Raw genomic sequence first — 25506 nt, forward strand, 5'->3', positions numbered from 1 at the left:
CAAAAACCAGCGAACCTTGTGCTAACACGTCTTCGCAAGATTAAGGTTACTAAGAGCAAAATAAACCATCCATGCGTCCAATTGATGCTACTCTTAGCCCAGAAGCAGTGCCTGTCAGCTTCTAGGTATACAACATTAAAGCATACAAGTGGAAAATTATTTGTTTCAACTAAGTTAAGGCTAGGCGAACAGCTCAGGCCTTGCATTATATTTGAAAGTATTATGCTCTTGTTTTCTACTCTCAGATTTACTGGCATCCGTTTAGAGTTGGCTCCTGCTTCCCCGTGCTTTAAAAATGTATTACCTGCACTGATGTTTGTAAAGTAAAACTTAACCTAAATATCCCCCTTCCCTTCCCCAAAATTGCCATTGAAGAGCAGGATACACAACGATTGGAAGGCAAAAAACGTATGCAACTTTACTAATTCTGTGCAGAGGGCACGGGTTTAGGGTTACAGAACTTAAAAACCCACCTCTATTACTGAGCTGCTCTGCTCAGGTTTGCGTCTAAAGATAAAGGGAGAGTACTGGTATGCATGTTGTATTTATTATAGTAAAGTAGAAAGAATGAGCGTTCACCCGATAATTAAGGAAAATATTGTTACAAAAGTGCCATCTTAAACTCATTTTTAAGCCAAAGCCACAAACACCGACAGCCACGGATCGACTTCTCGGCTTCACAGACCCACAACGTTTCCTCGCTCGAGCAGCTCGCGCACTGATTGGCTACGCGCTTGTCAAAGCGGAAGTCTTTTGCGCGGGGATTCCCCCGTGGGAAGTTCCCGGCTCGAGATTGTTGACATGACAGGGTCGGCGCAGAGTTACAGAGGCGAGGAGTTTCCTTTTATTTGGCCTAAAAACTTATCTCTTCTTTTTTGACCATGGCTAGGTAAATAGTACACACGGGATTATACATTGTTCGAGTTAAAAAGCCGACATTTAATGCAGTTGAAACCCTAATTCTGTATAAAACGAAACAAAAAGTTGGTAAGTACATCGTGCAAGTTTCTCCTTTTTTGTGTGAGGCAGTAGTTACATGTGCTAATTGCATTGAAGTAAAGCGAAAGTGCTTCTCTTAGTTGATTCTCTTTTTAATTTTATGAATAGTAGGTTTGATTGTCTTCTTGTAGTATTGAGACGGACGTTTTATCTCTTGTCAAATGTGAATTACGGACACTCCGTCTTTGATGTGACTCTGACTTTTCAATGGAAGTGCTGGACAGTATGCTGCAGTCTTATTGAAGGCCTGCTTTCCTCAACTCGTATCTGCCTTTTAATGCCGACGTCCAGTTTGCTTTACTGTATTGTAATTTCCCCATCATCTCCACAGTGCAACCTTTTCCATTCATGATGATAAAAGTTTGGAATAATTGTATTTGTATTTTGTTTAAACAGTTTCAAGACTTAAGGTTTATTAATCATTTTCAGCGTGAACATAATGATGTATACATATGCTGAAAATGTCTTAAAGCATTATTTAGGTTATGTTGACTTTATTAGCCCAGAGAGAAATTTATTTCCAGCTGGAAAGTTCAAAACTTGTTGGGCAGATATAAGAAAACGAGCAAAGTACACATTTAAAAATTTGTGTTAGCAGAAATACACACACTCCAGATTATTACAAACAGCAATAATTACCTTTAACATTGCACAAAATAATAGGTGAGAACAAGTACTGTAACAGAATTCAAAATGATTATAGCACAAGGATTGAAAGAGTTCTTAAATCCATTACATTTTACTCTCGCGGAACCAAAATCTAGAGTTTGATGGCAAGAGCTAAATCTGAAGAAAAAGAGAAAAGTGTATTGTCAGTTTGTAATACAGGTGAGTGGTAGAGCAGAAGAACCTAAGTAGTAACTTTTAAAAATGTAGTATGTATGTCATTGTTGTATCCGTGTGTGTGTGTGTGTATATAATATATATATATATATATATATATATATATATATATATATATATATATATATATATATATATATATATATATATATATATATATATATATATATATATATATATATATATATAAATATAATATAATATAATATATATATATAATATAATATAATATAATATAATATAATATATATATATATAATATAATATAATATAATATATATATATATATATATATAATATATACCTGTAATTTTTATTTTGTTTTCAGCATTACCCAGTTTTCTGCTGCCTTGAATTTGCTTCTGTGTGGTACTGGGTGTTGTTTTTGAAATTGAAATTGAAATGGATTGCACAGTCTGCATTTCATTTTTTCCCCTTTTTGCAAAATAATTAAAAGGATATTTTGGCAATGATGCTTGAATTGAAATAGTTTAAATTAATTATTATAACTGAATAACTTTCAGCATTTTGCCTTTATTTTGTCTTTCTAAAAACAGTGTAAACATACATTATTAAGTTACAAATACCATGTTTCTTTTTTATTAAGTAATATACTCTTTCAAAATATGTCAATTTATATTGTACCATTTTTATGTTAATTGGCCTATCCTGACCCTATCCCAATACATTTTTAAAATGTAAAATATTGAAAATTAAAATTGTAGCTGTTAAGACTATTAGTTGTATAGTACATCTGATTTATTTAAAGGTTTGTTTATATACATTTTCTTAACATTGTTAAATGATACAATGCAGTGTTTATGACATTGTCACTGTCATTTTCATTTTTAGTGACTATAAAATACACATTTTTTTGCGAGTGCTTTATAAACTGGAACTTGGGCAAAAAGTAAATTGAGACTATTTCTGAATACTTTGAAGGTAAAATGTTGTTAGACAATTACATAATTATGTTACTGCACCCACAGGCACAAGTAAAATGCCCTGCAGACGTTATTTATTTTCATTATTTCAGATTATTTGCTTGGTAAAGTACTTTGTGTAAAAAGAATAAAAATGAATTAAATTATTCAATCCTCTGAATGTTCAAGTTTATTATTTTTTATTGTAGAAAAATTAACAGAAAACTGCTAGCATTTTAATGTGATAAATAATGCTTGAATTTCTTCATCTAATCTTTAACATTAAAGTTTTGCAAACTAATTGAAGAGAAGAATGCATCCAGTGCAGATTATGTTCCTGTGTGAAGAACAGATATTAGACTTTCTACGAGAAATTGACAATGTATTAACATGTGTTGTGCTTATTAGAAATGGTTTAAGAATTTATGTGTGATAAAATCATCATATGTGTTTTGCATTCTGATGAATGTGTAACAAATATATATTATCCTAATATTCTTCACTGAATTTGTTTTCTAATTAAAAGTGAAATAGATTTTTCAAGTAACATTTATGTTTACATTATACTATTCCAAACAATTTAGAAGACTTTATTTGAATTTTATTTTTTGTCTTAATTTTAATTGATTTACCATTTGGAACTGTTAAAGGACATTGTGACATAAGAAAATGAAATATTTCTGTCACTGATTGAAAAATGGGTAAATTGATGGTTGGATTGACATGGAAACAGATGCTATGAGCCATATAAATTTATAATGATAAGCAAGAAGCAACCCTTCATAGACATACTGTAAAAGATGCATTATGATGAAAAGAAAAAGAGACATAAGAATGCAATAAGGCGCCCAGAACTCTTATTCTTGCTTGCAGTAGCTCTCGGTTTGTTTTCGATGGTGGTTATGTAATGTAGAATACAAGGAAAACATCCTCCTGGCATCTCTCCACACCTGGAATAATGCCACATCGTTAATATTCTATAAAAATAGGCATGTTTATTTATATCACACAAAGAGAGTATTTAAAGTACAAAAAAAAGAACACAAATAAAAAAAAAAAATCTATTTTACCTTTAGGAGTGATTAATCATCTTGCCCACCTCTAAATACTTTCAACATGGCACTCTTTTTCACCACAAAGTATATACTTGCACCATTTTATGGCAGGCCTTACCCACCTCATAGTCTCCTCCCAACTACAGACCTGGCCTGAGATGGTCTTGAATTATCTGGTCATTTCTGAGATCATGTACATCCTTAGCTTCTATATGCTATATGCCTTGGTATCCTTGCACCTTAGTGTACTGCATAGTTCCTAAAGTGAAGGGTCTCTTGGGCATCTTTCATGCTCCTGATTCCAATGAAAAAGCAGCACAGGTTTACCTTTTCAAGTTGGTGACATTGTGCAGCCCTGCTTGCAGCTTACTTGACCTTTTGTCATTTTTACCAGGTATCAACATAATGTGATCCACAGGATCTCATCTTCACCAGCTAGGGTCAATGTTCTGCCTCCTATCAACCAGGAGTTCTTGTAGTCTTCTGCAAATCTTTTGTTTACTAGGCAACGCAGTATACAGGGCTTCTTGAAAATTTGGGGACCCATGTCTGGAATTTTACATATCATATATGGCTTTCTCTGCGGTGGGTTGGCACCCTGCCCAGGATTGGTTCCTGCCTTGTGCCCTGTGTTGGCTGGGATTGGCTCCAGCAGACCCCCGTGACCCTATTCGGATTCAGCGGGTTGGAAAATGGATGGATGGATAGATATATGGCTTTCTTTAAATTTAATAAACAAATCCTTTTTTAATTAAAACATGCGCCTTGATGATAAAAAAGTGAATGTTTTCAAATCTGTGTATTGTTTAAAGAAACTGAGACATTCTAATATCAGAAAGCAAAAACAAAACAAAAAATAGCAATTCAAATAGCGCAGAAGTAAGTAGACCTGTATGTTTTGTTTGCTAAATGTATTGTTATGTGTGTCAGATGCACCAACGGAGATGCAAATTGCAAATGATTATAAAATAATGTACAATAGCATAAAGACTCTTCTTTTGAATGAGCATAAGGAACCTTGCCTGGTTCAGTATTAACTAAGAATCTGTGTTGATGCACCAGGTTTAGAGCTTAGAGATACACCAGAGCTTAGAGATGCTCTTAAAACAAAGACTGTTTATATCCGTTTGCTGCTGCTGCTGCTATAAAGCAGTTTTAAAAACATCATTTCACAGCATGATACTGTATATGACAAAAATAGAAAATTTTAGATCACTAGTATTCAACAAAGAGTGTCATCTCACTGAATTCAGGCCTTGTGCTTGCAAAAGTAATTAGTTGTCCGCGAACCCAGCTTTCTAATTCTGTGTTATATGACACGTTTATTGGTTTTTGAAAAAAAAATGTGCAATTTAATTTTTATTTTGGATATTTAAAAAATAATTAATGTCTTGTTTAGACACCAGTCTAAAAACTCTTATGGTTAAAATCAATATCAGTGTATTTGGGTCAGCTTTCAGAAAAAGAATATTAATTTAAACTTTTTCACCTCTGGAATTGTGACCATTTAGCTACATTTTTGACTTGTCCTTCCAAAGCACAGTGTTTCCAGTTGGTGTCGCGTAAGGTCCATTTTTGCTTTTATGTTTTTTTTGTGATAGTTTCTCTACAGACCAAAGTTATTGCAATATGCTTGTATGTTTTATATATACATATATCTACTGCATGTAAAATTTAAATATACTATATCCATCCATTCATTTTCCACCTCTACATAATACACGTTTTTGGGTGTGAGAAGGCAGTGTACATAAAATGGGAACCAACCATGGACTGAAAGCCATTTAATCACTAAAGCCGCTTTTCCACTGCATAGTACGGCACGACACGGTTCAGTACAGCTCACCTTGGTTCGGCTCGGTTTGCGTTTCGACTGCAGTTTAGTACCGCTTTAGAGTGGGTGGGATTATTCACGTGTCGTTAGAGTTGCGCCGCCTCTACTGCCGTGACACCGTGGAACTTTTACAACAACACGCAGACAACGACAACACTTTAGCTCGACGACGCGTAAGGTTAAGCATCTAAAAAAAGCACATCACTAGCTAACTTTTATCACTGTTGCAAAGCATAAAATGAACTTAACTGCCAGTGTAACATTAAAATGCTGATTCTGTATATTACAGATCTTCCACATTTTGCAAAAAGTCGCCGCAACGGACCATCTGTTTGGACATTTAACCGTGCTTCAGAGTGGTGGGATGTGATTGTTCCCGGTTTTACAAACACTCAGTGGCTGGAGAACTTTCGAAACTTCCGCGTGTCTGTACCTTTAAAGAAAAGAATAGCCAGTGACGCAGTAATGACGATTTTCTCCGGCCAATCAGTGACCAGCAGAGTTTACACGTCACATTTTGTAACGGTTCGCACGCTTGGAACCTCGGCTGAGGTGGTACTAAAAAAAGGACCAGGTACCAGGTACTGTTCCCAGTGGAAAGCCCCGCAAAAGTGAGCTGTACTATGCCGTACTATGCAGTGGAAAAGCGGCTATAGTTTACTCAAGCAGACACCCATACTGACACATTCAGAGCACTTTAGAGTAGCCAATCAAATTAACCTGCACATTTTTTGAAATTGCTGGATAAAAACCAAAACTGGTGTAGAAAGAATCTGTAAACACTGCATTGACAGAGGCAGGGACAGGTTTTAAGCCCAGTTTCTCATAGTTGTGTGGATGCAGCAGGAACCACTGTGACACAGTACTGCCCAATAATAAGTTATATATGTATTTAGAAGGTCGTAAACAGGTTTTCTATGCTCTAACTGCGAAAATATTCGATTTATAAATAAAGAATCGTACTTCGCGGAAATTCATTTATCGCGGCAGAATCTGGAATGGATTTACCGCGATAAACGAGGGTTGACTGTATACACATGGCAGGTTGTACCACTTTATGATCCTGATCTGGAACAAGAAATTTAGTATTAGTCAATAGTATAGAGATGTAAGAGCCATTTTGATAGCTTGTCTTTTCCTATTAATCTCATATTTCCTAAATATTTTAAGGTTTCCAGTGTGTAGTTTTTCCATTTGATCCTGGTATCTTCAATTGCCAGTGTGAAAAAATTTTCCTATTTGTATACAAATTTTATCTTTTACTAACTTCAGCTTTATCAAGTTTACAGAAATATTGCTTTTTTATTTTATGTTTTATTTTTGCTTTTGCCATTCCAATAGTGCCTTGTGTCTGTCATTATTCTATTTGTTTTTCATGTACACTAAAATTTTCTATGATGCTGCATGTCGAAAGGCACGTAATGCATGATGTCATGGCAAAGCCAAAGCCAAAGCTTTGTGTACAAATAAAATTAAGATTTCATGAGAGACATAGTGTTTGGGTTAAATAATTCATTATAGCATCTGGTTACCACTAAGCTTTGTTTAATGACCTTTGAGTTTTTGCTTTGTGAATATTGGTTGTTCATTTCAGCTTCTGGTGTACTGACTTCTGCTCTGTCTGACAATCATTCTGATTTGCCCCTAAAGAAAAATCAAACAAGATTATTGCCACTCTCCTAAGCACTAGACTGCAAGAACTTTATAGAAAGCTCTTAATGGTCTCAACTTATGATGTAGTATTCTTGCAGAACAATTCATTATGAATTTAACATTTGGAAGATACTGTATGTGTTTTTGTCATGATTTCAAACATTTTAAATGCTACCTAATATATAATACAACCCTAAGGTCTGTGCGTCCAGTCGCTGTGAGCAATCTGATCGATAAGTGTGACTTTGGTGAGATTGGTCAGTTTGGCTTTGGTGATGCAATGAAAGAGGAAGTGTGAGTGTGAGACACATGAGGAGGAGTAGAAGCGTATGAGGCATGCTGAAAGAGTACCTTCAAAGACGGGAAGTACAGAACCGGACAAGAGGTGAGAAAGGCATCTTGAAATTAATGTCCGAGAATCAAACTTTACAGGAACTCGTTTGAGAGAGGAAGCTCTGGTGAAGGGAGGTTCACTCCCTCAGACACAGACTAAAGATGCTGTATGGTTCACTTAGGGGAAGAGATAGAAAATGTATTTGAGTTATTGTGTTAATGGTCTTTAGTAGCTACTGTGGCTAGTCTATACCAATAAAAGGCAAAGCCCTCACCGACTCACTCATCACTAATTCTCCAACTTCCCGTGTAGGTAGAAGGCTGAAAGTTGGCAGGCTCTTTCGTTACAGGTTACTTATAAAAGTTAAATTCTACATGTAACAGTCATAACTGAATCCTACTTATGTACATATATACTTCCATAACCTGCAGCTAGGTCACCGTGTGTGACGCGAAGTTGCGTCCCCCATCCCCACGCCTCCCACGTAGTTGGCTGCCTGTCTATATTGCGTCACCCATCCCCACTCCTCCCACGTAATTGGCTGCCTGCCCATATAAGGCCGTCCATCACTCCGGTCTCTTCATTCCCTTCCTTGCTTAGCCACGGTATTCATGTCTCCTTGCTGATAACTGCAGCCTTTTTATTTAATCCATGGCTTCTCCGCTGTTTTATTGCGCTGATAACTGCAGCCTTTTTAATTAATCCACGGCTTCTCTGCTGTTTTATTGTTCGTTTATTACGCTTATAGTCATTATGTAGGTATTTTAGACTTAGTTTACATTGTTCAGATACCCATTTCTTTTACCGTTCCAACCGTACCCCTATTAAAATGTCTATCGAGGTGATCACCATCGATCAAAGAACTGTCACTTACTGAGTGGTTTCCATGCCCGGAGATACTGCCTTCCTTTTACATTCTCTGTGTTACAAATTGCACCGCCATATCAGGCTTACTCTTGATATCTGGAGTAACATTGTGTCTTATATATTGAATGACTGGGACAGGTTCAAGGTGTGGACTGATGATGGTACAGGAGATAATTATACTACACAGAAGCACTAGAAGAGTGAAATGCTTAAGCCCTTCACCTATGCATCTGCATGTGAGTTGATGGCTGCCGCTGAATTGTTCGGTTATCGCTTTCAAGTGTACCGAAATGGCCAAATATTTTACACCTTTGGACAACCGCCAATGCCTCTTAAACATCTTAGATTCACAGGTGACGATTTCAGTAGTGGACACTTTGATGTTTATGAATGTTTAAAACTCTCAAAATCTGAATGTGAAGTTATCGATGAAACTGGTTGTATACTTACAACACTTGACAGATGCTGAATGTCACTTCAACACAAGTCCTACAAATACTTGTGTATTCGTAATTGAAACAAACCATGAAACTCAAACCGATTATGACAGCAGCAATCCAAGCTGTGAGATTTGAGACAAGATTGCTTTTCACATGGCCAACTGTACATTGCATGCTTAAGAGTAAGTTTAGCGCACAGCTTGGTCATATTACAACCGGAGGGCCGAACTCAAAATGTAGTTTACAAAGAGATCCTTAACAAATAATTATTGGTATATTTTCCCTCAGTTTAAAAAGGTTTAATTTTCTTCTTAATAAAACTTTTAGGGCAGTACTTTGCCGCTGTGCAGCGTGGGTATTTTGCTAGTATATATATATATATATAGATAGATAGAGATATATGTATATATATATATATATATATCTCTATCTATCTATCTATCTATATAATATATATATATATATATATATTATATATGTGCGTGTGTATATGTAGATATGTGTGTATATATATGTATATGTATATATATATATATATATATATATGACAGCAACACTCATCACTCGCAACATTGACAATCATGTTACGTTATTTTCAAAATGCTTCCTTTTCTTTTTCGTTACTTCGTTAACACACTACTTCTCCGCTGCGAAGCGCGGATATTTTGCTAGTAAATATATATTTTTGAAATTTTGAAATATATATATTAGTGGCCACCAGGGGGTGCTCCAACTCCCCAAACACCCAACACAGACATGCTATGCTCGGACACAAGTAACGGCAAACAAGAGGATTTATTCCATGGGAAACCCTGCCAACAAATGTTTCCCGCCACAGTTACAAAGCACAGTGACAATAAATCACTCTGTATCTCTTTGTCTTTCCTTCCTCTGCTCCTCACGCATGCTTTGTCTCCTTCCTCGCGAATGTGGTTCCTGGAATTGAGGCAGCTGGCTCCTTTTTTGTAACACCAGGTAGTACTTCCAGTGTCCCGTAAACGTGGTCCAAAAGCATTTCCCCAGTGAGGCACAAGCCCCCTGCAGTAGGGCTCCCCACTCACTGCAGCATCCCCTATCGGCACACATGGAACCAAACAGGATTGAGTTGGCAATTTTTGTAGCTCTGATGTGTGCATCAATGTCATCGGTGTACCAGGAAATCATGCATTGACAGAAGTTCCCCTTTGCTTGGAATGCAAAGTGTGATTAAATGCGTTATTTTTTAACGTGTTATGGAGCACATGCATCGAGGCTTCTCAGATGTGCTTGTGCTAAGAACAGGAAACATTTTAAAAATAACGTAACACGATTGTCAATGTAACCTTTTGTAAGTAGTGCCTGGAGGATTCAGAGTGTGGAGAAACTCTAGAGACAGCGTGTGTATTACCTTGTGGATCTTTCTGTGAGTATTTGGTGGCAGCATCACAAAGTTGGTTATCCAAGACTGCGTTAGCTAAGGAGCTCAGCTCAGAGCGAAATGAGGTGAAAGGGAGGGGAGATGATGACGTGACTCCCCCACCCGCCTTAACTGTCAATCACCATCAATGTTAACTTAGTTACAAAGTGATCAAAACTCTCGTTTATATCCTGCGTCCTCTCATTAAACTTGTACCCCGCATTAGCCGTGGGCATGACAAACGCCAGCGGCAGCCTGTCTATGAACTTAATTTAAACTTTAGGTTTACACTGTGCTTTGTTTCCGAAGTAGCTGCACTCATGAATATGGTTGTATAAGTCACTCGCTCGCTTCTTATTTTTTCGCTGCCTTCTCAATTATATAATGCATGTTTTCTTCAGCGCTTTTTGGAGCTCTTCCTTGTTTTCTACGTACTGCGTTGACAGTCAGTTCACGTGATTACATGGGAGGCGTGATGATGTCACACGAAACTCCGCCCCCCACGGCCATTGAGCTCATCTCCATTACAGTATATGGAGAAAAATAGCTTCCAGTTATGACCATTACGTGTAGAATTTCGAAATGAAACCTGCCCAACTTTTGTAAGTAAGCTGTAAGGAATGAGCCTGCCAAATTTCAGCCTTCCACCTACACGGGAAGTTGTAGAATTAGAGATGAGCGAGTCAGTCAGTCAGTCAGTGAGTGAGTGAGGGCTTTGCCTTTTATTAGTATAGATTATTTACCCTGTGCAACGCCAGGCATGTTACACACTGATAAACAAGACTTGCCCGAGTTGAGCTCCATTGAGGGTGGGGGATAGGATAGCCAGCTGCTTGCTACTTGTGCTGATCAACACATTTACAAAACAAACAATGCTGATGGAGAGGTGAGAAGGAATTTAAGGTGGCCTGGGATTCAGAGTTTTTTTCATAAGTTTCAGGGATTCTAGTGTTAAATGTAACTTGAGGCTGATGGGATTAATTGTAACAGTCACAGTACGGCATTTATATTGGTATGAAGGAGCCACAGTTGCATTTCTTGATGCACTTCTGATTGATTCATTGGCTAAAAGTCCTCAGTGGTAGTGTGTCAGAGAGAGGATGTGCAGCATTGTTCATAATGGCACTTAGTTTTGTTTTCATTTTCTCTTTCACTGCGACCTCCAGGGTGTCCAAAGTGTGTCCCATAGCTGAGCGCGCACTTTTAATTAGCATGTTGATTTGGTGGGCCTCTCGTGAGATGATTTTACTAGCCCAGCAGACCACAGCATAGAAAATTCTTCTGACCATCACAGAGTTATAGAAAATGTGAAGGATGTCACCACCCACATTGAAGGAACACAGTCTTCTAAGGAAAAAGAGCATCTTCTGCCCTTTCTTATGTAGTTCCTCTGTCACTGAAGTGGACTCCCCCAAGTACTTGTAAGAGTGCACCACCTTTATATCCACTCCCTGAATAGTGACTGGAAAGGGAGGGTTTTTATTATTGCATAATAAAGTGCAAAAAAGATTAAAAAAAAAAAAACATTTCTAAATCAAAATAATTTCAGTTCACAAATAAATATTTGATAATAGAAGTATTGCAGTTTAAGTCGGATATTACAAATCAGATCAGCTTAGCAGTACAACATAACTGCAAAAACGTAAGGTCAAGTAATAGTGGTGTTTGTTTGAATCAGATTTCAATAACGCATAAACATATATGTCGGCACGGTGGCACAGTGGGTAGCGCTGCTGCCTCGCAGTTAGGAGACCCGGGTTCGCTTCATGGGTCCTCCCTGCATGGAGTCTGCACGTTCTCTCCATGTCTGTGTCGGTTTCCTCCCACAGTCCGAAGACATGCAGGTTAGGTGCATTGGCGATTCTAAATTGTCCCTAGTGTGTGCTTGGTGTTTGTGTGCATGTGTGCGCGTGCCCTGTGGTGGGTTTGTTTCCTGCCTTGCGCTCTGTGTTAGCTGGGATTGGCTCCAGCAGACCAGGTGACCCTGTAGTTAGGATATAGTGGGCTGGATGGATGGATGGATAAAAATATACTCTGTTTAGCAGTCCAACATTAGTGCAACGATCAGTTTAAGTAACACTTGAAAACAACTTATCAGTTCAAGTAACAAAAACTTGGGCAAAAAAATAATATAAAGGTGGAGTAAAATAACGTAATGCAGCTAACAATATGTTATCCTGCTTATTATATGCAATTTATGTCACACCATACATTACTTTAGAACCTCACTCCGAAATGCTTCCGTCTTAGATGCTCGTGCATAGCTGTTGTACTGCTGTGATACGCCATTTCAAATTTACAGAGTGTACGGAACACAGTGTTATTTGGCTTTAACTTAAAGTATTCCTATTCTTTAGACCTCCACGAAGGACCTGCAGATGAACTAGGTTCTGCTATGTTGATCTCTTAAAAGATGGTAAAAATGCGATGGGTCAGTATATGCCGCACCAACTGACAAATTGAAATAATCGCGCATGTTGATGCACAGTAACAGCACTACAGAGGACATTGCAAAGGTGGTCAGCGTAGGCCTGAAAAACTCACGGGCTGACTCTGACTCTGATACCATGGCTTTTCCTGTGTGTAGCTTCCTCAGTTTTCTCCTTAATTAATCTTCAGTTATGGACAGCCTGTACTGATGGTTAGAGATGGAGGTAGTAGGAATTATTGATGTAATAGGTATGGGGTATGTCCAGTCTATTCAATTTCAAATTCATTTTGACCAGATTTTCAAATCAAAAAATTTAGCTGGGCCAGACATATTTAGCGGCCAGTAAGCAGTAGGTAATTTTAAACCAACGCAATTACTGTATTGAAAAACAAGTAATGTTTGTTCATTGTTTCCCTTTCAAATGTGGTCACATCTGACACAGTCGCATCAAAAAGTGCATAAGAAAACAATTAAAAAGCTATAACCAAACAGAATATGAGATAGTAGCAATACTTCACATACGTTACGTAGAGTGTTGCATTCATGGTTTGTACTACTGTAGGAATTTATGTAGGAATTTCTGAGGGCTCTGTTTTTTTTTTTTAGTTTTTCTCAGCATTTCTTGCGGGACCACAGGCTGGACCACTCAGAGGTTGTTTCTGGCCAACCATTTGAATAGGCCGGGTGTTGTCAGAAAGTGGCATTGGGAAGGAAAATTATATATTATTTAAACATTTGTTCAGGGTGTTAGTGTCCACATTCCCTTGTAGCACCTGAATCTTGGATTTCTTGAGTCAATTAGTTATGGCCAGTCCTTTCTGGATATCTTTCATTTTATTCTGAGTGAATTATTTTTTCTGTTTTAGCTTTGTAAATTTCCTTTCCTTCACCCACCTGTTTCTTTACCATTTGCTATGTGTCCTTCAGAGCCTCCTTATCACTGGATTTGAATACTGTCTTTTTGTCATTCGGGAGATTTTTTAGCCCTTCAATAATCCAGAAGTCTAGAATCCTGATGTTGTTTTTCTTTATGTGGACTTATTTAGTACTATCCTCTGCTAAAATGTTCTGGATGGCTCCTGGTGTGTTCCTTCTGAGTGTACCTCTTACTATCTGAAGGTGAAAGAAAAACCTTAGCAAATGGCTCTGTGAATAAAATAGGTGGTGGTAATTATTTAGTGAACGGGTTAATTTTTTATTGAAGGATATCCTCTTCAAAATTCCCTTTGTGTATTTAATGTTTACATACTTACAAGGCAAAAAAATCTAGAGGAGTTTAATTTAAGGACTTTTTAGAATGTTGAAAGTTTTAATGGACTATTTATGTATTCCTGCTTTTATTGTCGTTTTAAAATTTGTGTTCTTTTAATGTCCTGTTTTAAGAAAGAGTTGTTTTTAGTGGTTTTATTGTTTCAGTGCAGTTTGGGTGCACTAGGAGAGTGGAGATATCCCATGCCGCGGGAAGCCTTTTGGAGGGAGCTGTGTGATAAATGGTTCATGGCATTGGGCAAGTTTTAATAAACAATCGGGTGCATGTGTGTGCAAGCGTGCTTACTCTGTTATTAATTGAGGTACTTGGCTAACCGGCCCAAATACGCGCCCAGACACAGGAGGATTGGTCGGGCACCTCAATTTTATCTCGGAGGAGGCTGCATGTCGCATCTGCACCCAATCAAATGGGAGAACTAAAAGGAGCCTGAATGGGACAGAGGGAGTCCAGAAATGCGCCTGGAAAGAAAACAAGAAGGAGCCAAATTAAAGAGATGGAGGTTGAAATGAGTGGAGTGATGATGGAGGTGCATGAACAAGTGCAAGAAGTTGGAGGCAGGCAGCTGGGAGGAAGAGCCATGAGAGGAGTGTAGGATGGGGGCCTGAGGGGGATGAAGAGGGTTGACTTGGCTGAACATTATGGGATTCTTAGCAGTGTGCTCCCATGTAAGTCAGGAAAGAAGCAGTGAGAGATGCAATGAGCGGAAGCTCTGCTGGGTGCCTGCGATTAGAAGGGACCTGAGCCTGTAGAAGAAGGTTGGATGTGCCTGTTGGTTGGTCTTCTCCTGTGCTACAAGATCCCGGAGGGGATAAGCCGAGGAAACGTCGGTTTTAAAAGGATGCACCTGGGATTCAGATTTTAGAACAGATCACAGCTTTAGGATTTTAACTTCAATTTTGAATGGGTTATTTATGGATTGATTTTAACTACCACAGATATGCAGTGTCGTTTTACTGGATTATTTATTATTAAGAGAATTGCACTACACTTTAGAAACTGTTGGTTTTTAGATTTTTTGAATAACTTTTCACCTACACCTTGCTGCATGTGTGTGTCCTCATTTTCCTGGCTCATCTGGGTTATGACTATCAATGGCTGCAGGTTGAAGTGGCTCCCAAATGGCACAGGGAGCATGGACCCAACTTGCACTGTTGCACTCCTAATAAGGCACCATTACCTACATATTACACTAAATATTGATTCAGAATATATTGCCACACATTGCTGTATTCTTGGTTCCTTGGTTCTTGGTTCCCTCAAAAGGCACACAAAGGTATCAAAGGTTTACAGATCACGACAAGAATTTGACAAAAATCCTGTATAAAGAAGATAACTAAAGTTCACTAGATATCACTATAGACAAAAATATGTACATCAATACAACCTATTCAGAAAAACAATTGAATCAGTGAATCTTAAGCATTGGTATTGTAAACATTGGTTTAAAGCATCTGAGCAGTTTGCCACTAATACTATGATTGCTATTTTCTTGAATTTAACCTGTGAGTTATCCCTTTTTTCTCACATTTCATGGGAGGGGCATTCAGGTTAAATAAGGATTATCTTTTTATAAATGCTGTTGTGGTTCTGTCGGCAATAGAGTGTTACCAAATGATGTATCCAAGACTCTGTTTTATGCGGAAGAGGCCCACAGTATGTTATTTGTATTTTTGAATCAGTGAAACCAAATTTTAATTATTTATTTATTTTTTTTAAACTTGATTTCAATTTTCAAATAAATAGGCTACAGCTTACCCCAAAACATGCTGAGTATCTTATAATATCCTAATAAATGATTACAGACAAAATCGTAAAACCTGTAATTCTGACAAATCTTGTAATTGACAGAAAATGCTTTACTGAATAAAACTCTTAAGGTTTTGACCACCCAAAACGCATAACAACAATGAGGAAAGTGGGATCAAATATCTGAATGATCCTCACCCCCCCCGACTTAAGACTGCATTAGAAAGCAATTATTATGAACTGGTTGCACATGTACGAACAAGATCAGCAGCATGTTCATCAGATAGTGTTGAAAGTGCTTTGTTTTTGTGAATAGAAAAAACACCAGTGTTAAATTAATAAAGTCCTTTAACATTAAATTTAATACTGGTGACTTAACCATTTCTCAGTTTAATCCTGATAGTTTTTTTTTTCGTTATTAAAATCTGTTTGCAGTAGTCATACTCAAATAATGAAAACATTTTATTCTTCCTTTATGTTTAATGTCATTCTGCAGTTTCTTCACTTTTATCAGTGTTTAGTTTCATTGCAGAAACATTGTTCGGTTCCTTGAGCATAGCAAGGGATGGTTCTAAGTTCCAGCCACTGAAAGGTTTTAATGCTCCTACCCATTGCAGGGTGTTAGTGAGGTATGGTGGTTAGTACAGTTTGTGAGGATACTACAATTCACAAAACTAGGCTAGTGGGGGAGCCAATTAATTTGTTACAGACAGACAGACATGACATTGACGGAAGGTGTTTTTTGCATTATATGAGAACACAACTAAAATACAAAAAACATTTTATTATAGCTTTTCCCATACATGTCTGCAAAGCTGCATTTAAAAAACTTATTGTAACAAAGGTGAATAAAAATAATATTGAAGGCAATCTTTTTTATGAAGGTTATTTTTGAAATATGATGTGAAAATATTTTGGTTCCAGCATATTTGTAATGTTTGCATAATATAAGCTATAATTTTATTGTCAGTGTTTTTTTTTTTGCTCTGGTGCATGTATGAAGTATGAAGTGCTTACAACTTGTGCAGTGTTCTTTAAAAGTCACATGTGAAGAAATGCAGCTTTCAAATGAATGTAACTCTTGAAATAAGAATGTTTAACGAAAGTGGCTTTCAGAGCAAATATAAAGTGATACAGTCTGGCAATCCACTTAAGAATGTATTCCACAGCGGAGTGGCGGCTCAGAGGCTAGGGATCTGCACTGGCAATTGGAAGGTTGCTGGTTCAAATCCTATAAATGCCATAAGTGATTCCACTGAATTGGGTCCTTAAACAAGGACCTTAACCTGCAGTTGCTCCATCCTGGGTATAACATTAATCTGCGTCCAGCCCTTCAAGTAGACCCTCCAACCTACAGGGAAAACTTGGGGGTTTGTGGCAGAATTGACACTCCAGCCACCATATTAAATCAACCACTTTTCCTTTCAATCTAAAATAATGTTTTGTGTCACCTGTTGCATGGCTTCACTTGGGGTTCTAATATGAGATCCTGATGTGGTTTGTCATTTGGTGGGTGTGCCAATGTGTGCATTGCATGCTCCTAACCTTTACATAATAGTGCAAACTCTCTGCTTTTAAATTGTGTCATATAATGCCAGTTTTCTTTTCCTAAACTTCTTTTCCAAGTGCATATTCATCAACCATATTCCCTTTAGTTTACCACATTAGCTCATTGTAGGCCTGTGATTTTAAGACTTTGTCAGCCCTCCTACAAGCTTTGGGAACTTGTAAGTTGAGTTTTTACTTTTGAGAAGGCTCTGCTGTTGCTCTAGCATGTCTACATTCTATTTGTTAGAGCAGTAGGTGGTAGAGAAGTCCCAGTTTTGGAAATGTCACCTTTTGAAATTAGCCTTACAGGTCAGGACCATGAGTTCTTAGTGCAGTTTGGAAATTTCACAGTGTCTCATTTTGGGGGCAGGTTTTGGTTAGCTAACTAATTGAATACATATCCAGAGTTCAATGGATGCATGTAAATATTCCATTTTGATGGCTTTGCATTTAACATTATGCAAACTAGAATGAATCAGGTGCATGTATTAGTACTGTAACAGCTGAGGATCACACATGAGAGGAAGTTATGTTGCAGTCCAAACTATGGCCTCCACAAAAGTTAGGAGCTTTTTGCCTTGTCAATTAGATAATTGCAATCTAGTTTTAATCAGATGCATGTAGTAATATTGCAAAAACTGAGGAGCATGCAGGAGAGAAAGCTATGTTGCGCTCAGAAATGTGGCATCAGCAAAAGTTAGGAACTGTTTCTCCATGTGATTGAGACGGCTGGTTAGTAATCTGAAAGTTCATATTTCGTATCTGCAAGTGCTGATCACAGAACAGAATTCCTCAGAACAGATAAATATTAATGACAGGGAGAGTCCCATTATTACAAATGACATTTGCATGAGGCAATACTTTATTCCATAAGTAAGTTCTTTGGTGCAAATATGTCTACATTTTAATAGTTGTATGTTAGTTGTGCAGGTGTTCTGATTATGTAGATTTTTTTTTTTTTTTTATGAAAGTTTAAATGTGTGATTATGTACTTCTGTTAATGCAGTACATTTCATATTAATAGGATGATGTTCCTTTTGCTTCAAAGCACTAAATTTGATTTTGTTATTAACAAATGGAACAGCTCATTTGTTCATGGGTGTAGACAAGTCAGTTTTGTTTGAAACTTGCCTTGATTTTGACTTGCCGCTACTGTTGTTTGTACTACCAATGTTGGATGTGGGAGGAAACTGCACATTGGTTGTGCAAACAACAGTTATAGCAAGTTTCTGCTTACATCCCACAGTCCTATATGCATAAGTGAATATATGTGCAAGGTTTTCCTCTTCTCCGTAAAGTGTATAAGTTGGTTAGAAAATGTGTGAATGCTTGGATGGTCATCTATAGACATGCTCATTGCAATCAGAGTGTGCTGCTTCTGTTCCTTTTTAGGGATTGTGTAGGACGCTATATTAAAATTGATTAATCTCATCATCACTTCCTCTCCCATCTTATTAATTCTTAATACTACAAGTTAAGTGATTACAATTAACGTGATGTGTCATATTGCACTCTCAAAGTACGAAGAAATCTAATTCTGAACTAACTCTGTAATGGGATAAAAGTATTTTTTTTAATTAATTATAGACAATATTCTTGAAATCGCAAAGTGAAAATGTTCTACCTAAAATGCAATGCATTTTCAGTCATGACTTTTGTTGCTTTCTTTTTGACATGTGTTAATGCTGTGCTGCTTCAAAAACACTGTGAACCATTTGCATATGTAATTTTATCTCTTAATTTTTCTCATGTATTTTATGTTATCTGGAGTCATTTTCCTATGTGCAGTCAAGCTATGCTGAACTATCAATACTGTAAAAAGGCTTCCCTACTGCATACAACATATTGCTGTATTGTCTAGAATTAGCTTTGGGTAAATCTTTGTGGTATGTTGTTTGTACTTGGGCTCTCTGCCATTATTTGAGATTAGAATGTTTCATATTTAAAGTATGTTTTAATATACAGTATATAGTATCTGCTTTTAAAATTCTTGGGGCTGTGTAGATGTATTTCACAAAAATAATTAGGCTTTCAAGCAAACTATGCTGTATACTCTTTAGCTCAAAAATATTCATTTTCTTTGCCAGTACATAATGGGGTGGGGGAGCATCATCTGATATATCACAGCCACTTAACTTTTATTTTAAGATGTTTAGACTTCTTTTCTTTTGCTCACAGAACTTTGTTGCAGCTCATACGGAGTTGAACTCTTGACAGTCGGGATGAGAGCAAAAAAAGCATACGGATAAGCCTATGATCACTGTAGCAGAATGTGATGAGAGATTTCAGGTGAGGTTTCTTGCTTTTCTGCTTTTTCCTTGATAATATCAGTTCTTTGGGATGTCATGATATCATAATTTTGTATTAAATGCCAATGTCAGTTAGATTTTACAATACTCGATACCTTTCTCAAAACAAAAATCCCACTTAATGGCATTCTATTAAAGTCCCTGTGTTTATTGAAATGAATAATACTGTGTCTTATTCTATAATACAGTATAAAATATATAATTCTCTCTATTATATAAAAAAAATGCTGCGACAAGACTTTTTGGAAGATTTTTTCAAGTCCCGCGAGTTAAAACCTTGGCCATGAGAATTTTTCAAGTCACGTTCTGATCTCAACCATTTTCAACCACGCACACAGTAATCTCACCTCTCATTTGTGTGAATGCTTTTGACAGACACAGTTTCTGATCACTCAGCTCTTATATAAATTTTAACGTTTTCTTCAATTTAAGTTCCCAATTAAAGACAACATATTATGTCTAAATCTTATTGAAGAATTTCATCACTAAGAGTTATCAACAGAAAAAATGAGTACACGGGCAATCCTAGCACCAAGAAACGACGAAGTCAAATGAATTAACACCAAAAATGTCAATTGGTTACACGGCAAATTGGTTAAATATGTATCAATAGACTATGCTAAAACAGTTGGTGTTGATGGTGCAGAAGATGAAAACATCAACTTACAATATCCCGAAGAATACCTACAACTGTTAACACCGTCCGGTCTTCCACCGCACAAATATAGAAACAGGGATTTATCCAAGAAAGGTAATGTGGTACACAGATAACATTACACAACAAAGGAGATCTTGATATGCCATTCGTATTAAAACGTTAACAGTTTCCCATTAGAATAGTTTTTTCAAAGATAATTAACAAATCTCTGAGTCAAACATTTGATAAAGACATTTTATTTAACAGAGGGAAAGAAACTAAGTTCAATTCACGGGCAGTTATACATTTTGTTGTCACTATAAAAGTCCAAACACAGAATCAAAATTCAATGTGATATTGACAAAAATTTAATCAAAAAATTGTTTTTACTGAAGTTTTACAGTAAAAGTGTAAGTTTAAAAAGTATGTGCGTGTTAATTTCAAAGCCAAACAACAACAACATTTATTTATATAGCACATTTTCATACAAAAAAATGTAGCTCAAAGTGCTTTAAAAAATTAAGAATAGAAAAATAGAAGACACAATAAAAATGAAACATAAGTCAACATTAATTAACATAGAATAAGTAAGGTCCGATGGCCAGGGTGGACAGAAAAAACAAAAAAACCCCAGAGGCTTGAGAAAAAAAATAAAATCTGTAGGGATTCCAGACCAAGAGACCGCCCAGTCCCCTCTGGGCAATCTACCTAACATAAATGAAACAGTCCTCTTTGTGTTTAGGGTTCTCATGGAAGGACTCGATGATGATGGTTACGTAGACTTCTGGCTTTCAGTCTATCAATGTTGGAGCATCATGATGCTTTGAGTAGGTGGTGGTGGCCAAAGAAACCGGAAAAAGAAACAGAAAAGAGAGCTGGGGTCAGTACGGATTTTGGAGCCACTATGAATAGTTATTATGATGAATTGAACATACAGAGTATCAGGATTAAGTTAAAGTGAAGTTAGGAGAAAGCCATGTTAAAGTAATTTGTTTTCAGCAGTTTTTTTAAAGTGCTCTACTGTATTAGCCTGGCGAATTCCTATTGGCAGGCTATTCCAGATTTTAGGTGCATAACAGCAGAAGGCTGCCTCACCACTTCTTTTAAGTTTAGCTTTTGGAATTCTAAGGAGACACTCATTTGAGGATCTAAGGTTATGATTTGGAATATAGGGTGTCAGACATTCCGATATATAAGATGGAGCGAGATTATTTAAGGCTTTATAAACCATAAGCAGTATTTTAAAGTCAATCCTGAATGACACAGGCAACCAGTGTGTTGACATCAAAACTGGAGAAATGTGTTCGGATTTTCTTTTCCTAGTTAGGATTCTAGCAGCTGCATTCTACACTGGTTGCAAGTGATTTATTTCTTTTTTCGGTAGTCCTGAGAGGAGTGCGTTACAGTAATCTAGTCGACTGAAAACAAAAGCGTGAATTCATTTCTCAGCATCTTTCAATGATATAAGAGGTCTAATTTTTGCTATGTTTCTTAAGTGAAAAAATGCTGTCCAAGTTGTCTGATGAATATGCGATTTAAAATTCAGATTACAGTCAACAGTTACCCCTAAGTTTTTTACTTCCGTCTTAACTTTTAATCCTAATGCATCAAGTTTATTTCTGATAACCTCATTGAATCCATTATTGCCAATTACTAAAATTTCAGTTTTCTCTTTATTTAGTTTGAGAAAATTACTATTCATCCATTCAGAAATACCAGTAAGACATTGTGTTAGTGAATCGAGAGAGTCGGAGTCATCAGGTGCTATTGATAAGTACAGTTCTGTGTCATCAGCATAGCTGTGGTAGCTCACGTTGTAACCTGAGATAATCTGACCTAACGGAAGCATATAGATTGAGAACAGCAGCGGACCCAGGATAGAGCCTTGTGGAACACCATATCGGATATTATGTGTCTTTGAGATGTGATTACCACAACTCACAAAGAATTTTCTACCTGCCAGGTAGGACAAACAGAACAAATTCGTATTACACAACAAATAACTCTAACGCAACATGAAACATAATTTACTTTCAAATTATTACTTTTTTCTCTTTTTTTTAATATGGTTAATCACTTGCTGTAATGTAAAATAGTTCTATTATGCATATGCAACAGTTCCCATGAAAACAAAAATTTGTTTAAATTGTACAACCGCATCCCCATACATGAGCGCCAGAGCCACAAAAAGGCTAGTGCATAGCGCAGGCATATGGGGGTTGGCGAGCAAATCGAGCAGGGGGCAAGGCCACCAAGTACTATATATATAGATAGATATATATAGATATATATATATATATATATATATATATATATATATATATATATATATATATATATATATATATATATATATAGATATATATATATATATATATAGATATATATATATATATAGATATATATACTGCTCAAAAGAATTAAAGGAACACTTTTTTAATCAGAGTATAGCATAAAGTCAATGAAACTTATGGGATATTAATCAGGTCAGTTAAGTAGCAGAGGGGGTTGTTAATCAGTTTCAGCTGCTGTGGTGTTAATGAAATTAACAACAGATGCACTAGAGGGCAACAATGAGATGACCCCCAAAACAGGAATGGTTTAACAGGTGGAGGCCACTGACATTTTCCCTCCTCATCTTTTCTGACTGTTTCTTCACTAGTTTTGCATTTGGCTACAGTCAGTGTCACTACTGGTAGCATGAGGCGATACCTGGACCCTACAGAGGTTGCACAGGTAGTCCAACTTCTCCAGGATGGCACATCAATACGTGTCATTGCCAGAAGGTTTGCTGTGTCTCCCTGCACAGTCTCAAGGGCATGGAGGAGATTCTAGGAGACAAGCAGTTACTCTAGGAGAGCTGGAGAGGGCCATAGAAGGTCCATAACCCATCAGCAGGAACAGTATCTGCTCCTTTGGGCAAGGAGGAACAGGATGAGCACTGCCAGAGCCCTACAAAATGACCTCCAGCAGGCCACTGGTGTGAATGTCTCTGACCAAACAACCAGAAAGACTTCATAAGGGTGACCCAAGGGCCCCATGTCCTCTAATGGGCCCTGAGCTCACTGCCCAGCAGCATGCACCTCGATTGGCATTCGCCATAGAATACCAGAATTGGCAGATGCATCACTGGTGCCCTGTGCTTTTTACAGATGAGAGCAGGTTCACCCTGAGCACGTGACAGAAGTGAAAGGGTCTGGAGAAGCCATGGAGAACATTATGCTGCCTGTAACATCATTCAGCATGTGGTGGGTTAATGATTGTCTGGGGAGGCATATCCATGGAGGGTTACACAGACCGCTACAGGCTTGACAAAGGCACCTTGGCTGCCATTAGGTATCAGGATGAAATTCTTGGACCCATTGTCAGACCCTATGCTGGTACAGTGGCTCCTGGTGCACGACAATTCCTGGCCTCATGTGGTGAGAGTATGCAGGCAGTTCCTGGAGGATGAAGGAATTGATACCATTGACTGGCCACCACACTTTCCTGACCTAAATCCAATAGAACACCTCTGGGAATGTTCCTTTAATTTTTTTGAGCAGTTTATATACAGGTGTATATATATATAGATATATATAGATAGATATAGATAGATATATATATATATATATATATATATATATAGATATATAGATAGATATATATATATATATATATAGATAGATATATAGATATATATATATATAGATAGATATATAGATAGATAGATATATAGATATATAGATTTAACATACTGGTATATTTCCATCAAGTAGTTACCCAACAATCACTGAAGTAAACTAGTATTAACATTCATAAATGTCAAAATGCAAAGCAACACTTGAATTTTAATGTGTGGCAGAGATGGGGATCCCCAGCAGTGTAATACAAAATTGGTTTTATAATGTTGGTGGGATTTCTGTATAGGTTTTATAAGGAATGATATATCATGAACTACCTTATTTATCTTAGCATTTGTACATTCTAAATTTATTCACTGACATTTTCTGTCCAGTAACTGAAAACTGCTGTTTAAAATCCATACTAAATATTCAAACTGTTGAATTAGTGCATTTCAAGATAATTATAGATATTTTCATTAAAGCCAACCATTTAAAGCTGTTTTAGTAACATGCTTTTAGAGTCATGTATATCATTGAACTAATTGGTTTCATTTTTAATATTTGCTATTGTAAGAGTTATGTTTGCATAATTAGCTGGTTAACAATATTACTGAAGAGTAATGTTTAATGGATTAGTCAAATTAATTCAAGTTTCAGAGGTCAGAAACTCATGGTGCTTTAAGTTTAAAACATTTGTTCCAACTTTAAAATTTTCTGTGTGAAATCAAACTTGTCAGTTTTGTATGAATCTTTAATTTAAGAACTCCCGTTAACCAGCCTTTGTTTTTCCTATTTTCAAGGTTTCTTGTGTGAATAATCACACTTTATTTCTTATACCTGTGTACAAATCCAGAATTTGAAAATTACATGTGCTTTCTTTACCTATACTCAGTAAATTTAAACTTTGAGACAGCATTACATTCTTCAGCATACCGTTCAAATTCATGATATATGTTTTCAGTTACTGATTATATTAGTGAATGGTAGTTTACCTTTAAAAAACAAATGAATGGCATACACATAGTGTTTGCAGGTTCATATTTAACAATGAGTTTTGATGCTGTTTTGATTGTCCTACAAATTGTGTGTTTCAGATATTACACATCTCTGTTAACACAACACGTCTTATTAATAGGTATATGTGCCATGTCATTTGAAGCATTGAAACACTAAATTAATTTTATTTTGGCATGAACAAATAGAGAAATTCATGTCATTGCCAGTGTAGACAAGCCAAATAGAGACTTTGTTTGAATTTTGCATTTATATTTACTTTAAACAACTGTAGTTTGCACTGGCAGTCCTCTCACATCCTACAGTCCTATACGCATAACTATCGATGCATGTAAGTCAAGCGCCAGCGTGTCCCTGAACTGTAAAGATGCTTGGACTGATGGATGTCTTTGGAAGTGCTCATTGCAATCATAAAGTTAATGCAAAGCCTCTATTTATCAGGGCTGTGTAGGTCACTATTTGAAAGTGATTAATCTTGTTATATTCATCTCCTCTTACAGAAGTATGGTAATACAAGTTGAATGATTACACTTCATTTGATGGGCAATGTTAATTTCACTCACAAATCTTTTTCTGATTTAATTTCATAATAAGGATAAAAA

General features: G+C 36.7%; 1 protein-coding gene across 2 annotated transcripts in view; it reads left to right on the forward strand.

Moving 5' to 3' along the window:
* The first annotated feature begins 770 nt into the window (after nucleotides 1–770).
* The window catches only part of tank (TRAF family member-associated NFKB activator), a 73649-nt gene continuing 48913 nt past the window's right edge, over nucleotides 771–25506 (forward strand). Inside the window, exons 1-2 of one of the 2 annotated variants that reach the window (XM_039757490.1) lie at nucleotides 771–987; nucleotides 19518–19628. In XM_039757490.1, coding sequence (XP_039613424.1) covers nucleotides 19593–19628 — 36 coding nt within the window. In that variant the 5' untranslated portion in view covers nucleotides 771–987; nucleotides 19518–19592. Of the gene's footprint in view, nucleotides 988–19517; nucleotides 19629–25506 lie in introns of those variants that run through there. The other variant, XM_039757489.1, reaches the window with a different exon arrangement.

The sequence above is a fragment of the Polypterus senegalus genome, chromosome 6, assembly GCF_016835505.1.
Source record: "Polypterus senegalus isolate Bchr_013 chromosome 6, ASM1683550v1, whole genome shotgun sequence".
In the NCBI taxonomy this organism is placed as follows: domain Eukaryota; kingdom Metazoa; phylum Chordata; class Cladistia; order Polypteriformes; family Polypteridae; genus Polypterus; species Polypterus senegalus.